Source organism: Clarias gariepinus, chromosome 12 (assembly GCF_024256425.1).
Source record: "Clarias gariepinus isolate MV-2021 ecotype Netherlands chromosome 12, CGAR_prim_01v2, whole genome shotgun sequence".
NCBI classification, from domain to species: domain Eukaryota; kingdom Metazoa; phylum Chordata; class Actinopteri; order Siluriformes; family Clariidae; genus Clarias; species Clarias gariepinus.
The window spans coordinates 28,514,768-28,533,704 of NC_071111.1; the positions used below are offsets into that span (position 1 = coordinate 28,514,768).

Genomic DNA, 18,937 nt, shown 5'->3' on the forward strand with positions numbered 1-18,937 from the left:
CTGAAGAGCACGTACTGGGCACAGTAAGTGAAGTCTCTCCTGCTCCGAAGCTGTAAAGGCGGAGGACAGAAGGCTTCAAAACAATAGGATGCATATTGGCAAATGTGTGCGGAGAGGACCAACCCTCCGCATTACAGACTTGCTGCAAAGGAATACCTCTTGCTACTGCAATTAATGAGGCGATTCCCCTGGTTGAATGAACCCTGATTCCTAGAGGCGAAGTGAACCCACGCGCCTCATAGGAGAGGGCAATAGCATCTCTCACGTAGCTTGCGGCTTCAAAACATGTAAAAACTGCTCTGACTTACGCCACTGGCAAATGCGGTGGACGTAAATCTGAAGAGCACGTACTGGACACAGTAAGTGAAGTCTCTCCTGCTCCGAAGCTGTAAAGGCGGAGGACAGAAGGCTTCAAAACAATAGGATGCATATTGGCAAATATGTGTGGAGAGGACCAACTCTCCGCATTACAGACTTGCTGCAAAGGAATACCTCTTGCTAGTGCAATTAATGAGGCGATTCCCCTGGTTGAATGAACCCTGATTCCTAGAGGCGAAGTGAACCCACGCGCCTCATAGGAGAGGGCAATAGCATCTCTCACGTAGCTTGCGGCTTTAAAACATGTAAAAACTGCTCTGACTTACGCCACTGGCTAATGCGGTGGATGTAAATCTGAAGAGCACGTACTGGACACAGTAAGTGATGTCTCTCCTGCTCCGAAGCTGTAAAGGCGGAGGACAGAAGGCTTAAAAACAATAGGAAGCATGTTGGCAAATGTGTGTGGAGAGGACCAACACTCCGTGTCACATACTTGCTGCAAGGGAATACCTCTTGCTAATGCAATTGATGAGGCGATTCCCCTGGTTGAATGAGCCCTGATTTCTAGAGGCGAAGTGAGCCCACGCGCCTGCTAGGAGAGGGCAATAGTTGTCCGATCCTCTTAGAGAGGTAACACCACTTAGAATAGTCTTAATTACGCTGGCTGGAAGACCAGCTTGACTTAGAGTCAGAGAGTAGTAAAGGGGACATTTGCTGATCTTGCGAGGCAAAGAGGTCCACCTACGCTACATGAAATTTTCCAAGAATGTAAATCGCCCTGAGGGACAGGAATCTGGTGCGCTAGCTATTTAGCGGCGCGAGCACAGTCCGCCCTGGCGATTAATATACGAGACTGCCATAGTGTTGTCCACCCGCACTAGGACATGGTAGTCTCAACTGCTGGAGGAAGTGCTTAAGGGCCTCAAATAGAGCCATGATTTTGAGGCAATTGAGTGCCGCGCAAAAAGATGGCCTCTCCAGCTCCCTTGGGCTGGACGGTCATTTAAGACCGCACCCCAGCCCATGAGGGAAGCGTCTGTCGTTAGCATCTGCGACGACAAGACGAACTTAGAGTGGGACCCAGAAACCGGGGTCTGAACCACGTAGGAAGGGTACGAAGCACCTGGCGCGTAGCCCTTATTGGGGATTGGCCCTAGAGTAAAATCCCCTGGTTCTTAGCCACAACTGAAATGCTCTCATGTGCAGAAGGTCCAAAGGTGTCACCGTGGATACAGCTGCCATGAGAGCTAAGATCTCTGAAAGTGATGGTCACTTTCTGGTCTAGCTTGATTTCCTTGATGGTGTTGAGAATGGATTCGACACGAGCGGGAGACAGCTGTGCCCGCTTACGCTCAAATTCCATGTGACACCCAAAAATGTTGTCCTCTAAACAGGAAAGAGCATGCTTTCATGGCATTGGATCTCAATCCTAGGAAACAAAGATTAGCTAGAACGACATGCTGATGTCGAAGCGCTAGCTACTGAAACTGGGCCGGCCAGTCATGTAATTCAATACGGATGCTCTGGAGTCGTAAGAGCCAGAAATACATCCATGTATTTTGTGTATGTGCGGGTGAAAAAGCTAGACCAAATGGAAGGACCCGATACTGGTAAGCTTCGCCCCCAAAAGCGAACCTCAGGAACCTCCTGTGTTGTGGCAATATTTCCATTGATTTATTTTTAGATAGCGGTAAAGCCCGCAAAATCTAAAAAATTGGACGCAGCCCCCCGTTCCTCTTGCACTTTCCGGTTTCATGGAAGTGGAGACCACGCCATTGAAACGCGGAGGGTGATGTGAGAACTGAATCCTGTAGTTTCTCTGTACAGTGCTTAGTGCCCAAGGAGATATACTTGGCAGTAGCTTCCACGCTGCCAGTTTCTCAGAAAGGGGCAAAGCTCAGCGGCTTGGTTAAACGGGGGGGGGGGATGTTAGATGTACGGCATCCTGAAACACGGCAGGAAAAACCCGACGAACTAACATTTTATTGGAGACTGGAGTTGCCCGAAACACCAGTGGTGGCGGAGCAAGAACACCAACCTCCTGGGGGTGCCAGGGAGAACACTTTATTCTTTAAAAGGAATTCTGCGTGCCTCTCCCCATTGGGGGGGCCACCCCCCACGGTCCTGGGCACATGAACCTCAGGGCTTCTTTGTGAAGACAATATAGTCTGACCTCTTGAGGCGGATTGCGTGACGCACCCCAATCTTGCGACGGGGTGCCCAGCTCAAAAACACTCTCCTTGTGTGTTTCATGCCTCGCAACAGTCAGACCCGGTCGAGACTGGGTGGCCGACAGTCCCGACTCTTGAGCAAGGCGGGGAAGGAATTTCCCGAAGGCTTGTTATACAAACTTCGCCTCATGAACCTAGTGGCGACCGAGTTAACGACATCGCCAAGTAGGCCGGGAGGCGAGATGGGGCATCGAGGAGGAATACACGATCCTTCTCCTTAATGCCCCTGAGATTCAACCACAAGTGCCTCTCCGCGGAGACCATAGCAGCCATAAAACGGCCGATAGCACGAGCCGTCTGCTTTGTTGCACGAAGAGACAAGTCTGTGGCCCGGCGTAAATCCAATACGCCTTACCTTGCAGAGCCCCGCCAGTACTCAAGTCTCTCAGCAGGTCAGCCTGGTAGGCGTGCAAAACCGCCATGGTGTGCAATGCGCCAACCTGACCTGCTGCCTGAAAAGCTTTTCCCTCCAGGGCAGATAAAAAGTCTACACAACTTGAAAGGAAATAATAGCTTTTCAGGAAGGATGATGTCCCAGAAGAGAGATAGCCTGGAAGCGTCTCTTCTATCTGGGTGTCATCATATAACTCCGCGTTTCTACCTCAATTATATTTAAATAAATAAATAAGTTGATGGCAGGAAACACGGGATGAATACAGCTTACTCCATGAAAGGGTTAACTTATATGGAGATTGCTAAGAAAAGGGGAGAGAGCGTCGTTGAGGCTCCGCCCCCGGCCACCCGACAGAACCTGCCGTCTATGTTTTTTTTTTTTTTATTATTATTTTTAAGTGCTTAGAGCCTATTACCATCTCCGCGGAAGCAAGAGAGGATGTTTATCCTTGCCCATTCACAAGAAGCGCGGCGTGCGCTTGCGAGCGGACAGAGGGATTTCCCGATCCGATGAGAACGCGAAAGAAAGGAGTTTTAAATCCGTCTCTCACTGCTCTGCCGGATGCACGTGTTTAAGCCCCAGGAATGCGCGGCGGCTCGTAGATTCTCAAGGAATGCGAGGCGCGCGCGTAGCACTTAATCGAAGCAGTAAAGTGTAGAGATCGCCCTCCGATATGGATTATACACACGGAGGGACATCTCGTTTAAACTCTGCCATTATCGGTGAGTTAAACACTTATTTTTGCTGGTAAGACACAACACGCTCACAACTAGACAAGGTGAAGACAAGAATCTGAGGAATGTTTCCGGTTCACTCCTATTTATAACCTGCAGGTGCGTCCTATCAGATGACGTCACCTGACCGAGGTTATAAAAGCCAAAAATTTGGCGTGTTTGGTACACACATGCTTCACAACCGGCAACATGACAAGATGTTCCCATAGCGTTTTCACGCAGCATCGAGTGTAGCCTTTGAAAGGGAACCATACTTAGAATGATTCTATAATTGATTATAAAATAAAGATGGATATTCAACCTTATCATTTCACAATGTACCTTTACAAAGACCTATAACCAAGTGGTTTGTGTTGCAATGTGGAGACACCGTGCCTGATTTTAGAATTTAGTTATTCAATAATTATAAGATAATGATTTAAAGTGTAGATATACATGTTTTGATTATAGCTCCAGCAAAAACACACAAAAATGCTCACGCACACGCGAAGTGCGCATGCCCCTTGCCCTTTCCCTGACCTGCCTTCAAAGGGACAGCCGGGAAAGAGCGGGGGGAAGAATAGTAATGGTGGAGCAGCACTGGCGTTATTTGTTTGGACAAGAGAAGGAGAGATTGTGGTGGATCATTTTCTTTCGAGGATTTTTTAACCGGATTATCTTTGACTGGACATATTCCCCGGATTTCTCACCCTCCGTCCTCGGCCTCCCGGACTTCATTAACCCCGGGTGAGACCGAACCACACTCTTAAAAAAAAGGGTTCCTCGAGGTTCTATATAGAACCCTGGGGTTCAGTACTTGGCCAATAGAACCTTTTACCAAAAAAAATGGTTCTATGTAGAACCCTTGCATAGCAAAGAACCTTTTTTTATTAAAATAGTTCTATAATTCATGTTTTATGACTGAATGCCTGGATAACTCTGGTAATCACAAGAGGCACCACACCCTCCAGAAAATCGTGCATTAAGTCAGGGGGAAAGTTAAGATTATACAACACATTCACAAAGCTTTTTGAGTCAAGACCCATGAGAATGACTTCTGTCAAAAACAAGAGAAAACAAATATTAATGAGCTGTACATTAGCATGAAACTTAAATTTCCTTAAATTAAATTAATTTCCTTTATTTTGTATACCATATTGTGATGGTTTTAATCTTTCGAAGGGAACATTAAAAATAATCGTAAAAATGCTCCCTGGTGGCGTACATGCGTTGCGTCATCTTTGAATTCCTATTGGTTGATTGGCGAAGATGAACCTCGAGACAAGTGACAGTTAATTTTTCAAACTGAAGAGTCCCGAGTCCGCCATTTCTACCCGTTCAAACCCTGAGGTAAGTTAAGTTTTTACATTTTTGAAATGATTTTGCTGAAATATTTAGTATTGCAGTTAATATTTGTATTGGTTAGAGTAGCCCTAGTGTTAAATACTGATACTAGAAGCACACTTTACCTCAGTTAGCTGTCGTGTAACGTTAGTACTGACGGGCTCCGTCGGTTTAGAAAGCCCTGTTAAATTGATTTTTCTCCGGTTTTAAAATGAATTAAGATACAGTATCCGTTTATTTCCTTGTTCATGTTAATGAAATTGTCAACTACAATAAGATAGCTGTGTTATAAGGAGACGAGCTTCGAGTCGGAAGCGTGAATTTTAATTTCAATGAAGCGCGCGCTCGTTGTTCAAATAAACGGCGCCGATTCAAATAAAAGTGAACCCGATGGAAGACGGAGGTGAATGATATGTGAATGTGTGTCGCAGTTTCACACATACTCAGTTTGCGGTGAGTATTTTTCCCAGGCCTATGTTAAAAGGTTTAGAAGTTCTTAACTTTGGCACGCGAGATCTATTTTCGTGCAGTTTTTAGCTCCAACCCAGAACAGACGAAGATAATGATTAGCTTGTTCAGGTGTGTTTTTATAAGGGTTGGAGCTAAACGCAGCAGGAAAGTGGACATTGCTACAGTTAAGAACTTCCGGCCGGTCTGCATTGAAAACTCAACTGTGCGTGTGCACAGTTGCAGTGCAGCGTTCGTCTGTTTACTTTGACGCATGCGCTGGATTAAAGTGATGATAGCACATGGTTTAATTTAGCATTCAAATGTTCTGAAGCCAAAACATGTTTAGGTGTGTTTAATGCATAGTTGGTTTGTGAAGTGTTATTTATGCTGTTTTCTTTTATCCCCAGATAACCATGGTTGATAAATGGTCAGTAGATGACACATGCCACTGGCTTCAAACTATAAACCTCATTGATGCAAAAGAAAGTTTCAGAGGTACAAATGAAAATTTATAAATGTTCATTTTGTGATGTTGTAAAGTTTCAACTCACAAAGTTTCTAACTCACCTGCAAGTGCAACATAACCACCAAGCAGATTTTAGTCTTACCTGTGACATTGAGGGATGTTTTAGAAGATATAAAACTGTTGCAAGTTACAGAAACCATATCTATCGAAAGCACAGACAAGCTTTGCAACATCCCCTATTTAAAAAGGCTACTGTAGTTGAAGAAGACAATGAAAGTGAAGAGGAGCTTCCTGAAGATGATCTGCTAGAGAACAACCAAAATTCTTTGCCTGGAATTGATTTAGAAACTGTGTTATTGGGGCTGAGACAGCATGTAGCCCTCTTTATATTAAATCTTCAAGAAAAACATTTACTTCCTAAAGCAACTCAGGATACCATTGTTTCCAGCTTGGAGTTCATCTTGAAATTTTTCCAACAAAATTATTTTGAAATCATAAAATTCCACTTGACCAAATCTGGATTTAGACTAGAGGAACAGGAAGACTTGGATAACTTGCTAAATAATCAGACACTTATTGAAAGTGTGTTTGCCTATGTTCAGTCAGATTATCAACTTTTCAAATATTGCAAAGAACATCTACATTTAGTGGAGCCAGTTAAACACATTCTTGGAACCAATAGCCAGGGGAAGGAGGACACATTTCAGTATGTGCCTATCATTGATGTTCTGAAGACTCAGTTGGAGAAACATGACATATTTGAATCATATCGAAGAACCTGTGAACAAGTCCCAAGTACAGATTTTTTAAGCAGTTACACAGATGGAGAATTTTTTCATGAGAGCCCCTTTTTTGGAGATCCTAATATTGTAAGATTACATCTGTACACTGATGAATATGAAGTGGTAAACCCCTTGGGGTCTAAAAGATCAGTTCACAAATTAGCAGCTTTCTATTTTATGATTGGCAATCTTGAATCTAACTGTAAATCACAATTGAGGCATATACATTTGTGCTTACTTGTAAGAAATCAATTTATAAAGAAGTATTCATACAGCGACATCTTGCTGCCCCTGATTAATGACCTGAAATTGTTGTACATTGAAGGACTGCAGGTCAGTGTAAATGGTCAGAACATCAATTTGAAATGCGCTCTTGCCACTATTTCAGCTGACAACTTGTCTGCTCACAGCCTGGCAGGTTTCACCTGCTGTTTTAGCAGTGGACGGATCTGTCGCTTTTGTATGATCAGCTACAAAGACCTAAGGTCTCACGTTAACGAAGATGATGTAATAATCCGATCTTCTCAGGTACATCAGTACCATCTGCAAGCACTCAGGGAAAGTACTGGAATATCCAAACAGACATATGGTGTGGTCAGTGAGTGCCCTTTCACTGAGCTGAACTACTTTGATGTGACAAAAAACTTTCCCCCTGACTTAATGCATGATTTTCTGGAGGGTGTGGTGCCTCTTGTGATTACCAGAGTTATCCAGGCATTACATTTTTTGCACATTGTCTCATTAAGTCAGATAAATGCTGAATTGGATGCATTTAAGATAGGGAGGAATGAACGGGCTAACCTCCCTCAGAAACTTCCAGATTCTGTTCTAAAGAAAAACACACTCTCAGGGTCTGCTGCTCAGGTCTGGTGCCTCTTTAGGATTTTGCCATTTCTCATTGGACATTACATTCCAGAAGGTGAGGTGCACTGGGACATTTACCTGAAGTGTAGGGATATAGGAGATGTGATTTTGTCCCCCACCATACAAAGGAAAAGCATCCCTTTTCTAAGCCTTCAGATAGGCGAATTCTTGTCCTCCTTCCAGTCTGTATTCCCTGAGACTTTCACTCCGAAACTACACTTTCTCATTCATTATCCACAACTGATATTAAAGTTTGGGCCACTGAAACAGCTGTGGTGCATGAGATTCGAGGGAAAGCACCAATACTTCAAGCGATTAGCCCACAACACGTGTAACTTCAAGAATCTCAGCTACACTCTTGCCAAGAGGCACCAGTTAAGGCAGTGCTGGGAACTGACTTCGCTGGATTCCCTGCGTCAGGACAACTACACGGAGGGTGAACGTGTAGTACCTTTTCGAGCATTACCACTGGAGATACAGAAAGGTGTGATTGGAAAAAGTGAGGCAGAGGATGTTCAGGGTGATGAGAGGCTTGGTGTGTGTAGCTCTCTTAAGACCAACAACGTGAAATACTGTGTGGGAGACAACTTAATTATAGATCTTGTGGAGGAGGACATCCCAATCTTTATGAAGATTGTGAAGATTTTGCGGTTCAGGGGTGCTTGGATGATCTTTGGCAAGCTGCGGATACCAATAACAATTGAAAGACATTACCATGCTTTCAAATTGGAGGAACAGAAGGAGTGGATTCTGGTGCAGCCAGGGGAGGAGAAAGAATTTCATCCTCTTGACACATATGTGCATGATGATACTAAGTATATTACATTATACCACAGAGTGCAGGTTTCTAGGTAAATATATTGTACTTCTGTGGCATGTCTCTCTCTTATTTATTATTTCTTCTTTAGAATATGAAATATTTGGTATTTTTTTACAGAGCAGCAAATTGATGGGGAGACTCTGCTGGGTCTCACAGAAAGGATGGTGGAAAGACTTTTTCCTGTAATGAAACAACAGGTGACATTTATGAAGGAGCTTAGTAAGTTAAAAAAGTAAGTCTGTGTTGTTAAATATTAAACAAACGAATGCTAACCAAGCTTAAAATCCTTATCCTAATTTATATTTTTATATTTCTTTAAACAGCCTGGAAACTGAAGTGCCTCAAATATCTTGTACTCAGTATGTATCATTGTTTTGAAGTTTAAACAAACTGTATTGTGGCAAGTAAAATAAAATCCTGTATAAAAGATTTAAACATTGTATTTATATTTACAGACAAGAACCCTGTGAGAATGAGGGCTCATTTGTTGCCCAACCTTGGCCAGCAGTATACAACCTGCCTGTCTTTCCCCCTGAATTGCAAGCAGCTTTGCAGAGGAAGGATCCCGGCTTTAAGAAGAAGGACAAGTCTCACATCCGTGCATTACTGATTCAAGTGTTGTTTGACAGCATCACTAAGCACACCTGGTACAGTATTGTATTTCATTGTATTTTATAACAGTTAAATGTACTTTATGTTAAACTTGTTGGTTGTTGGGTACTGAAATAATATATTTGATTATATTTCTTAGGTACCCAAATCATAAAATGTATGGAGATGTTCTGGGGAGTTTGATCACCCGCTTTCCGTTTCTGAAGGATGGCAGCTCCTCTGGTTATGTATGAACATATTGCAGTTCTTTTAATATTGTGAAAATATTGAGATCATTGCTCATAAAAAAATCTCACACAGAAAAAAAATCTATTTTAAAAGAAAGTATACATGTGTCTACAGGATACCTTGTTGAAATGCCTTAGAAACAAATTTAAAAAAGAAAGGATTCCCTTGGTTAGCTCATCTATCGTCTTGCAAATGAAGGAGAAGTATGGGATTAAAAGGAAGTGTGCTGGACAAACAGATTCTGAGGGACTTACTCAACAACAAAAGGCAAGTTCAGTTCAATAAATTTGATGTCAAAGGCAGATTAAATTTGTCTTAACATGTAACACATGTTTACAATTATTTCAGAGTGCAAAATGTAGAAGAGAACCATTGGATATAATGGCATATAAAGATTCTGCTTGTTCACAGGAGGTATTTGCTTTGGTGTTCCTTAAGTGATACATCAGTTTTTAAGATTGATGTTTCAAATCTTAAATATTTTATTCTGTGACTTTGATTCATATTTACGTACTGCACAATACTGTCTTCCTACCTCAGATTGTATTGGACCTGGAAGTAATGGGTGAGGATGAGACGAGTTTCCGGGAACACATCAATGCCATCACCCTGGAGTTGCGTAAAAGCAATCCCAGTTACTCTGAGGTCAAGAACCGGATGAAGCGCACTCTTTTCAAAAGAGTACAGCTTATGGACAGGCCTGCCGCTGAAGTAATGGAGCAGTTTCCTTTTCTTGGAGTGCCACAGCTTGTGAGTAAACATTGTTACATTTTGTGCCAGGCAGATAAGAAAAATCAGTGTAATTATATTTCTGTGAATTCCTATAGCTCATTTGTTAGCAATGTGCAATGTGTTAGCAATACAAAAGGGTATCCCAAGGAACACATACTGATAAATGTATAGATTGAACACAATGCAAGTCCCTTTAGATAAAAGCGTCTGCCAAATATGAAGTATTTTTCATTACTTTATCACACCCACTATTTTTCTTATTGAACTTATTATTCTGTCCCGGAAAAACATCACTATATGGTAGTCAGTTGCAACCTCCAGTTCATGCTGACTTTAAGGTACTTGTTTGGCTGAAAGTGTGTAGATTGGATATAAGCACCTGAAGTAATTGTACTGGTTTGTATTTAAGATGCTGCATGAAATGACAATGAGGTTTGGAACAGACTTGGCAAAGAACATGGAAACATCTCTGAATGAAATGGCCCCAAACATCATCAGGAGTGCAAAAGAAGGAAGTAAAAAAAAACTCTACGCCAATCTCATTGGACCATCAGAGGAAATCACAGAAGGTAACAACACCATATATTTTTCCCCATCCAACCTATCTGTTCCATACGGAGCCCAGGAAGTCACCTGTGTGAAAAATAAAACAACAATAATCCATGGCGACGGTTTTGCAATCTGTCCGCTCAGTTTATAAACCGTACTCACGAATTCTCAAACTGTTCCCCACAGTTTAACAAATCGTGCCCACGGCAGGGTTTCCGCGGAGTCTTAAAAAGTCTTAAAAAGTCTAAAATTTAAAAAACGATTTTTTAGGCCTTAAAAAGTCTTAAATTCGCTGTTCAAAACCAGCATTGTTCGGTTACCAACATTCTTCAAAATATATTTTTTTGTGTTATGCTGAAGAAGGAAAGCCATATAGGTTTAAAATGACAAGAGTGAGTTAATGATGACAGAATTTTCATTTTTGGGTAAACTATCCCTTTAATTGATTTCTGTACCTAATATACAATAATTTGTATCTGTTTGTAGGTCTCGTTAGGAATGCTGCACTCATTTTATTGCCAGCACTTTTTAAAGAAAACGCCAGCTTCCTCTACTGTGTAGATAGTGTAAGTATAGTCTTCTGTAGTTTCATTAACATTTGATGCACTTGATTTGAATTAAAGGAACTGTTCATGCAAATATAAAAATATTAGTCAGTTTACTCACCCTTATGCCAAATTTGTAAAAAAAAAAATAATAATAAATGTACCCTATAATTTACTCACTCTTCCTTAGTCATAAGCTTTGTACTGTTTACACTGCTTTGTAATGTTATTGAATAGCACCCCAATTTAAATCATAAAAGAAATCTGTACAACTCCAGGGGTTAATACTTGTCTTCTAAAGCAAAATGGTACGTACAAATGGTACGTTAGTGAGATAAAAAGATTAAATTTGCCAAGATAGGTTGCTATAGTTAGACTATGTATAGATAAAGGAATAACATCCAATGGGGTGGCACATCAGCTCCACATTAATAATTATGAGGCTTGTTGGTTCTTGTGTGTCACGTGCTTAGCTGTCATATCTGTGTTGTGTCATGAACGATTCAGTTACAAGAACAAAAGAACCAATGAGATTCAAAGTAATCAAAGTGGAGCTGACGTGGTAGCATGTTGAATGTTCTTCAGTCATCTTTAATGTTGACATTCAAACACATTACAAAGCTTTTTATTATTAAATATATCTCAGATTGTGTTAAACTGAAGAAACAAAGTCATACACATTGTTTGGCTTGTTGGTGAGTATATTATGGGGTAATTTTAAGTCTATTTGATGACTTCAGTTAATTGGTGAAAAGCACTCAAAAGGTGAAATGTTTGTTTTACAGGAACCCAAAGGTCCTACACCAACCATTGTGTTTAACGGCTCTCCTGATCCCTTCAAGGCTGAAAGCGTCAGCATTATAATGGACAATGTGAACATCATAAGAGAGGCAGACATCGACATGACACAGGCTGTGGAATGCCTGTTTGCAATCTATTTTCTTTTCAATGTGCAGTACCCGGTTGACATCAAGCACACAATGACTTTTATTCAAAAATATATGCTTAAACTAAGACAAGAGCATGACACAAGAACACCAATACCTGTACTGAAAATGTACAGTCAACTTGTGTGAATTGTAGTCCCATTTAATAGATGTTTTAATTGTTCATATGTTGATTTTATCTGCATTGTCAAATATCAAAAATGATTTGTTGTAAAAGTAAAGTACTGTATATGTACATAAACAAGCTTATGTATGTTTATTGCAAAGTGAAAATGCTTAAATTAAATATTCAAACTAAATAGTTAAATGTAAATGGTTAAATGTAATTAAACATCTTAAATGTAAATGTGAAATTTGCTGTCTAATACAGAAGTATACAGAGGTGTAATTTTAAATATGACTAATATTTTTGTAGAATCAATTGAATAAATGTAAACTTTTTGAATTTTCTGGATTGTTTATATTTTCTTATTTAATAATAACTCGTTTAATAATAAAGAACCCTTAAATGGTTCTATTTAGAACCATCTAACTTGGATTCAAAGAACCATTTGGGGTTCTTTTTATGGAACCCTTTTAAATGGTTCTATATAGAACCATTTTGGAGTTCCATATATGAAGCGGGTGATAGAACCATTTCTGGTTCTAAATAGAACCATTTCTTTTAAGAGTGCATACTCGGTATACTCGGATAACACACATAGAATAAACATGGACTTCGGACATTTTACACTCACTCGCATTCACGCACACATACACATACTGTTTATTATATGTAGTTTGTAAATATTGTTTATATCTTTGTTTGGTTGTGGTGCACTTTTTCCGTTTATTTAGTTTTGTATAATACACGTTTGCTTTATCTACTTGTTTGTGTTTGTCCTTTTTGCTTACCGGCCTTTTAACACAACACCGACACAAATATAAAAGACCTCTCAATTTTTGTAGCCACAGTTAATATAGAATTAGCTGGTCATTACACTGTAAAACCGATGCCATCTTTTCTATGTATTAATGGGTCTCCAGAGCCATCATTCAGTTACGGTAATGGACATTTTGTTTTCCCGACACACGCTGTAGCGGTAGACCAGTCATAAATCACCGCGCCATCTGACCAATCACAGCAGTGAGGGCTTACGGAAAGGAGGGGTTTAGACAGACTGAATCTTCAAACTGCTTCACACAAGTTGTTTACGAATCATTTAGAAATGGGCTAAAATTAAATCTATTTTTGGAGAAAACGAAAGTGTTTTTTGACCTTGCATACATGTAAACCTTTTTTAAGAGACTCATTAAGCAATAAAAGCAACCTTTAAAATGGCATAAAAGCTTTAACATTACTATTTTACCTCAGGTTTAATATTTTTCCCCAGGTTTAGTATTTTGCCTCGGGTTTTGCTGTGTCGCTAATCGCCCCTACACGGAGATATTACTGTCAGTTTTTTGCAGGGACTGTTTGAAGAGACCGAATTAAAACAATCAGCATGTTGTGTCTGAGAAGTTCAGATGAAAAGTGCCTGTGATGTTTCATAGCTAGGTTAGATATTTGGGAGTTTTATACTGTATATATGTTATAAATCTGGCCATTAACGCACGTTTCGAGAAAAGGGATCTCGCGACTTGCCATTATTAAATACAACCCATGAAAATCTGTTATAGTTTACTATATAGTATACTATAAAGTTTATGAGTTAGCCAACAAAATACAACATAATGGGTATATTCTACCTATACTATAAATTTTTTAAAGGTAATGACTACAACAAAAATAAGTAAAATATACCCCAAAATATTGGATATGGCACCACTGCCAGACATGGCACAAGTTCGCATGTGTCAACATTCAGTAGGGAGTCGCTGGATTCACCATTTTCCGTGTGACTGGCAACGCGTCTGTGGGACCACGATTAGAAGAACTACAGGTAAGTTTTTATTTAACTTGTTGAAATTATAATGAATGCAAACGTTAAATTGTTTGAACGGTAAAATCTAACAGATGATTAGTAATTTGCGCGCTTTTCTGTCTCTGTTGTAGGCACCACAGTCTAGTGTCAAATTGACCAGTTAGAGCACATTGCCCAGTACTTGCACCTACGATTGCGTGTAAACATCTACATTCATGATGAATTTTTATTGTTGTTCACGTCAACTGTTACATGGCTGAAACTTTTGTACAACAGCGAAGCTGCTGCACGTAAGTAGTTGAACAGGTAAATGTTTGACAGGTGCAATCTCCGCCAATCTCGCGGAATTACGGATATGATAAATTATCATATTGCCATATCATCTTTCAGTGAGATCGCCCTTAATATCGCATGGAGGAGGGATGTGTAATATTTAAATTTGTTTATATTTAATCATTTCTGAACGTAGAACTACATTTAAAATATGACAACAGCACTTATCTGAATGCCCAGAGCCTCCCTCATTGCCCTGCGCTTTTAGGTGGAACATATCACATGTCAGCAGCACAGAAGCATGATTCACTAAAAACATGTATGTTGCAAAAGCTCCGCTTCACGCGGCCGGTAAACAAGCTTGGATATATTCGGCTCGATTCGTGTATCTTTGGACTTGGCCACTAATGAAATGCTACATGTGAGGCGGTCAAAATTCTGTGTTATTACAAGTACTTTAATCACACTGTTGGGTTGCTTTTGCTATGAATACTAAAAGTGCTGCATGATTGAACACATAATGTAAAAATATTTATTTTTATTAATTTAATTAAACACGAATATATATAAGTGGCATTTTAACTCAAATCCAACATTTTAATAGTTAGTGATTGGTGCATGGGCGTCAACTTGCACTGTAACCAGCAGATCAAAGGAGCAGTTATCGACTATGACACTTAAAGTATAAGGTGCGCGCGCGGACACACATAATCTCTCAATGCAGATACACTGTGCAGGGAACAACTGAACAACAGGTCTTCACTTCGTAATACACCTGGCCATAAATAAAAATGTATATTTAGGCTTAAAAAGCTGCTTTAAAATTTATCTAAAATTAATTCATCGGCGTGTATAAACCCGCAGCCTAAACAAAAGGCAGATATTTGATCAAAAGGATGATAGACGCGTGCGATTTATCGATAAAATGATATACAACATCCCCCCAGAAATAGAACAAACACAAATATATAGGCTACTCGCTAGATAAATGCTGGCTTTTCCAACACGCCAGTGCGCTCCGATGCGAGCAGATTTGTTCAAGTAATAATATAATATATTTTTGCAGATGTTATTTTTTATATTTTGTATTTTTTTGTTATTTTTTTTTATAGTAAATGAACAGCTCTAAGTAGATGAATATAGTCAAATTTACTATAGGCTTTTACTATAGTGGATTCCTGCCAACAGGACAAGAACTTAAAAATGTAACGCTTAGCTTAGATTTGGTTTATGATAATCTTATAGTAGAAAACACGAGGTAAATTTGACTATATTCATTTACTTAGGCTTTTACTATAGGCTTTACGTAGGGATCTGTCAGACAACGGTAATTTGTCTTCAGTCTGTCAAATTCAGCGGACGTGGACTCATCGCTGTGCTTGTTGTAACTGAAAACGCTGCAACTGCTTTAAAGTCTTTCCACTCCGTGACCGCTGAAATCCGACACGACACCACGTTAGGCTACGTCTTGACTCATTTGCATACAGACGGTGATTGGATGTTTACCGAGGGCTCAGGGGAGGTGTGTGTGTGTGTGTGTGCGCGCGCGAGTACTTCTTGTACTGTTATAAAAATTCTAAATATAAACAAACAAAAAACAGCTTTTTTTCCTCAGAGGTAAACGGAAAAGTGAAGTTGTTCAGCTGTTTAGTGTCACTATGCAGATGTAACACTCAGTGTAGTTAACGAAATCTTTGGTTTAGTTCTCATTGAGTGGCCACACATCACCTCCACATTTCCCTCTCTTTTCTTACATGATTCTTGTGAGCATAAACAGTGAAACATTCCGCAGGTTTATGATAAACCTGAAAGTTTTATTTGAACAAACCAAAGTGAACCACGTTCCCGTCGATAAGGCGCGTGGTCCGTTGCCTAGCAACACTGAACGAAACGAGGCATAATCGTGGTGTTTGCTTCGGTTATGACATAGCATAGTTTATTATCCACTGTGGTAGGTCTGATATATTCAAATTCAATATTGTTTTAGCGATAATTTCACGTAAGCGAGTTCAGAACTAAATCGCTGCTCCTGCTCCATCCGAGACGTTCAGAAGCTTCAAATAGAATGAACGAACTAATGAATTTACTAATGAATGCGACTTTTCAGCAGAATGAGTCGTTCTTTCAATCAGCGCCAGTGGGTTGGACCTGCGCGCCTATTGGCTGCGCCCAAATAGTTCTCCTGGATACCTGCTCCGCGGACCGCCGCTACAGCTAGCAATAAAGTGCTAGGCAGTGGTGGACTGGCCGTCTGGAGCCCCGGGCGTTCTCCCGGTGGGCCGCTGGTCAATGTGGCCGGCCCAGTCAGTACGTAAATTTATTTAAAAAATGACGGAAACTGTAATATTGCATCTCTTTTTTACGCAGATAGATGAGTGCGTTAATCGTACGGGCGCCGCCGATAAAGTGCGTGTGTTTTGTAACGGCCAAAACAATGTATGTACAGTATGTTGCCCTTTATGAGTTGCTGCGCGTGTCCGCTGAGAAAGTGTGCGCGTGAGGAGGTGTGTGTGCGCATGAGGCGGAGAGAACGGAGCAGGAGCTCAGCTGTGCTGCCTACCACCGAAGCGCTCTATTGTTTTACCCTTTTCTTTACTTTTACTGTATGTTGTGTATTATTATTTTGTGATGCTGAAAAAGGCTGATAAAGGTTTTGTGCTGAACGCTATTGTTGGCTCTAAGCTCTTTTCTCCCCGGCTATCCGGCCCGGTGAATGTATTGTAATCCTATTCCATACGTGTTCTGAAACCACGCCCCCTTTCACTTTTAATTTACAGAGGGAGAGATATGGATCCTTTCTCAATACAGCAAAGAATGAATAATTGCCATGAATAAAAATTGAAAAAAAAAAGAAAAGGCGGAGCTGAAAATTTATGCGACAAGAAGAAAAAGCTTTAAAAGCAGATGCTGTGAAATTCTTCAAATTAACAGATTCTGCCTTTGGCTTGAGGGGAAATTACAGTTCCACATTACGGTCAGGGACAGCGAGTCTGGATCCAGCAGCCTCAGAGTCAGGAATAATGTTGACCAACACCTATCCCCTTCTGTACCCGAACCAAGTGAAAATCAACTGAACAGATAAACTGGAATAAAATCAAAGGCAGCATTAGTTCGGGCTAGTAAACTAGTTACTCATTTTAATTAGTATTGTAGACAATATTAATTCAAAATAAGGCTAAAAAAATATTATTTTGGAATAATATTGACTACAATAATAATTACTAGCATGAGCTGATGCTGCTACTGATTTTATTCCAGCTTACCTGTTCAGTTTGATTGGCATCATTTTTACTCTGGTAGAGAAGGGGAGAGGTGTTGGTCATCATCAGCAGGCACTGGTTTATCATCACTGACCAGCACTGATCAGCACTTACAGCTTCCACTAATTGGTGTATACTTGCTTGCTGATACACTGAGTGGTGTATCTTACACTGACTGCATCAAATGATCCTCCCTGACCTGCTAAAATATTTTATATGTTGTAGTTTTATAGTTTATAGTTTTATATGTTGTTTGTCTTAATGTTCTTTCCCTTGTTTTACAAATATGACCCAATATACACTACCGTTCAAAAGTTTGGGGTCACTTGCAAATTACTTTGTTTTTGTTTATTGATTTTTTTTTCTACATTCTCCAACAATCCTGGGGATTTCAAAACTATAAAATAACACATACTATATGGAATTAGGTAATTACGTAACAACAGCAAAAACAACAGTTAGTTGTTATTTTAAGACACAGCGGTCAGCCTTTCTATAATAGTTCTTGCAAGAACTGTATTGTCAAGTGCATTTGCAAAATCCATCAAGCACTATAATGAAACTGGCTCTCATGAAGGCCATCCCAGGAGGGTGAGACCAAAACCTACCTCTGCCGCAGACGAGAAGTTCATTTAGAGTTATCAGCCTGAAAATTGACCAATTAACAGCACCTCAGACTATTGGCGTTATGAAGTCTTTACAGAGCAGAAGTACCAGACACATCTCACCAAACTGTTCAATGCATTTTTTGGACGCCTTCAGCGCCTTTACAATGTAGAAATTAATAAAAATCAGGAACGATCATGGAGTTAGAAAGTGACCCCAAACTTTTGAACAGTGGTGTATGTTCAGTGATACTTTAAATAATATATTTAAAAAGCATTTATTTCTGTATTGCGTTATATTTTTATACTAGTAAGTTGTGTGCTAAGTCAAAAGTCACGGAAGATGGCGGACTGGTGTGTTCTGCTCATTTTAGCAGATCAGATAGAGATAGATAATTTACCAGTAGACACTGTACTGCCACCTACTGCATAGAATACGTATTGCACCATTAGACCTAACTCGATACTTCATGTGCTATTACTTACGTCTGAATAAAGGAGCAACCAATCACACAGCTGGCTCCGCCCTATCGCTCTTGATTGACAGAACGACTCATTCTGCTGAAAATCAAATTCAAATTTTATTTGTCACATACACAGTCATACACAGTACGACATGCAGTGAAATGCTTATACGACTGCTAGTGACCTTAATGGAAAAGAATAGTAAAAGCTTATACATAAGAAATAATAGGAATGAAAGAAATACTTTAAAAAATTAAATTAACTAGTAAAATATGCTGTACAAAGTAAAATATACTGTAATAAGAGAAATACGTTAAAAAATAAGATTAACTAGTGCAAATGTACTGTACAAAGTAATAGTAAAATAAATTTTTACAAATAAGAACAAGATATCTATAAAAAAAAAAGCAAAATATCAATATATCAAGTATAAAA

The 18,937-nt window shown here is 39.9% G+C and overlaps 1 protein-coding gene across 2 annotated transcripts; it reads left to right on the forward strand.

Moving 5' to 3' along the window:
- The first annotated feature begins 9,574 nt into the window (after positions 1-9,574).
- Positions 9,575-12,125, forward strand: LOC128534552 (uncharacterized). 2 transcript variants are annotated; one of them, XM_053509023.1, is made up of 5 exons: positions 9,575-9,636; positions 9,763-9,972; positions 10,364-10,523; positions 10,990-11,069; positions 11,834-12,125. In XM_053509023.1, the coding sequence occupies exons 1-5, from the start codon at positions 9,604-9,606 to the stop codon at positions 12,122-12,124; spliced, it is 774 nt and encodes a 257-aa protein (XP_053364998.1). In that variant the 5' UTR covers positions 9,575-9,603; the 3' UTR covers position 12,125. The 2 variants fall into 2 exon arrangements, with proteins under 2 accessions (XP_053364998.1, XP_053364999.1); XM_053509024.1 differs by lacking the exon at positions 10,990-11,069.
- Positions 12,126-18,937: the final 6,812 nt, after the last annotated feature.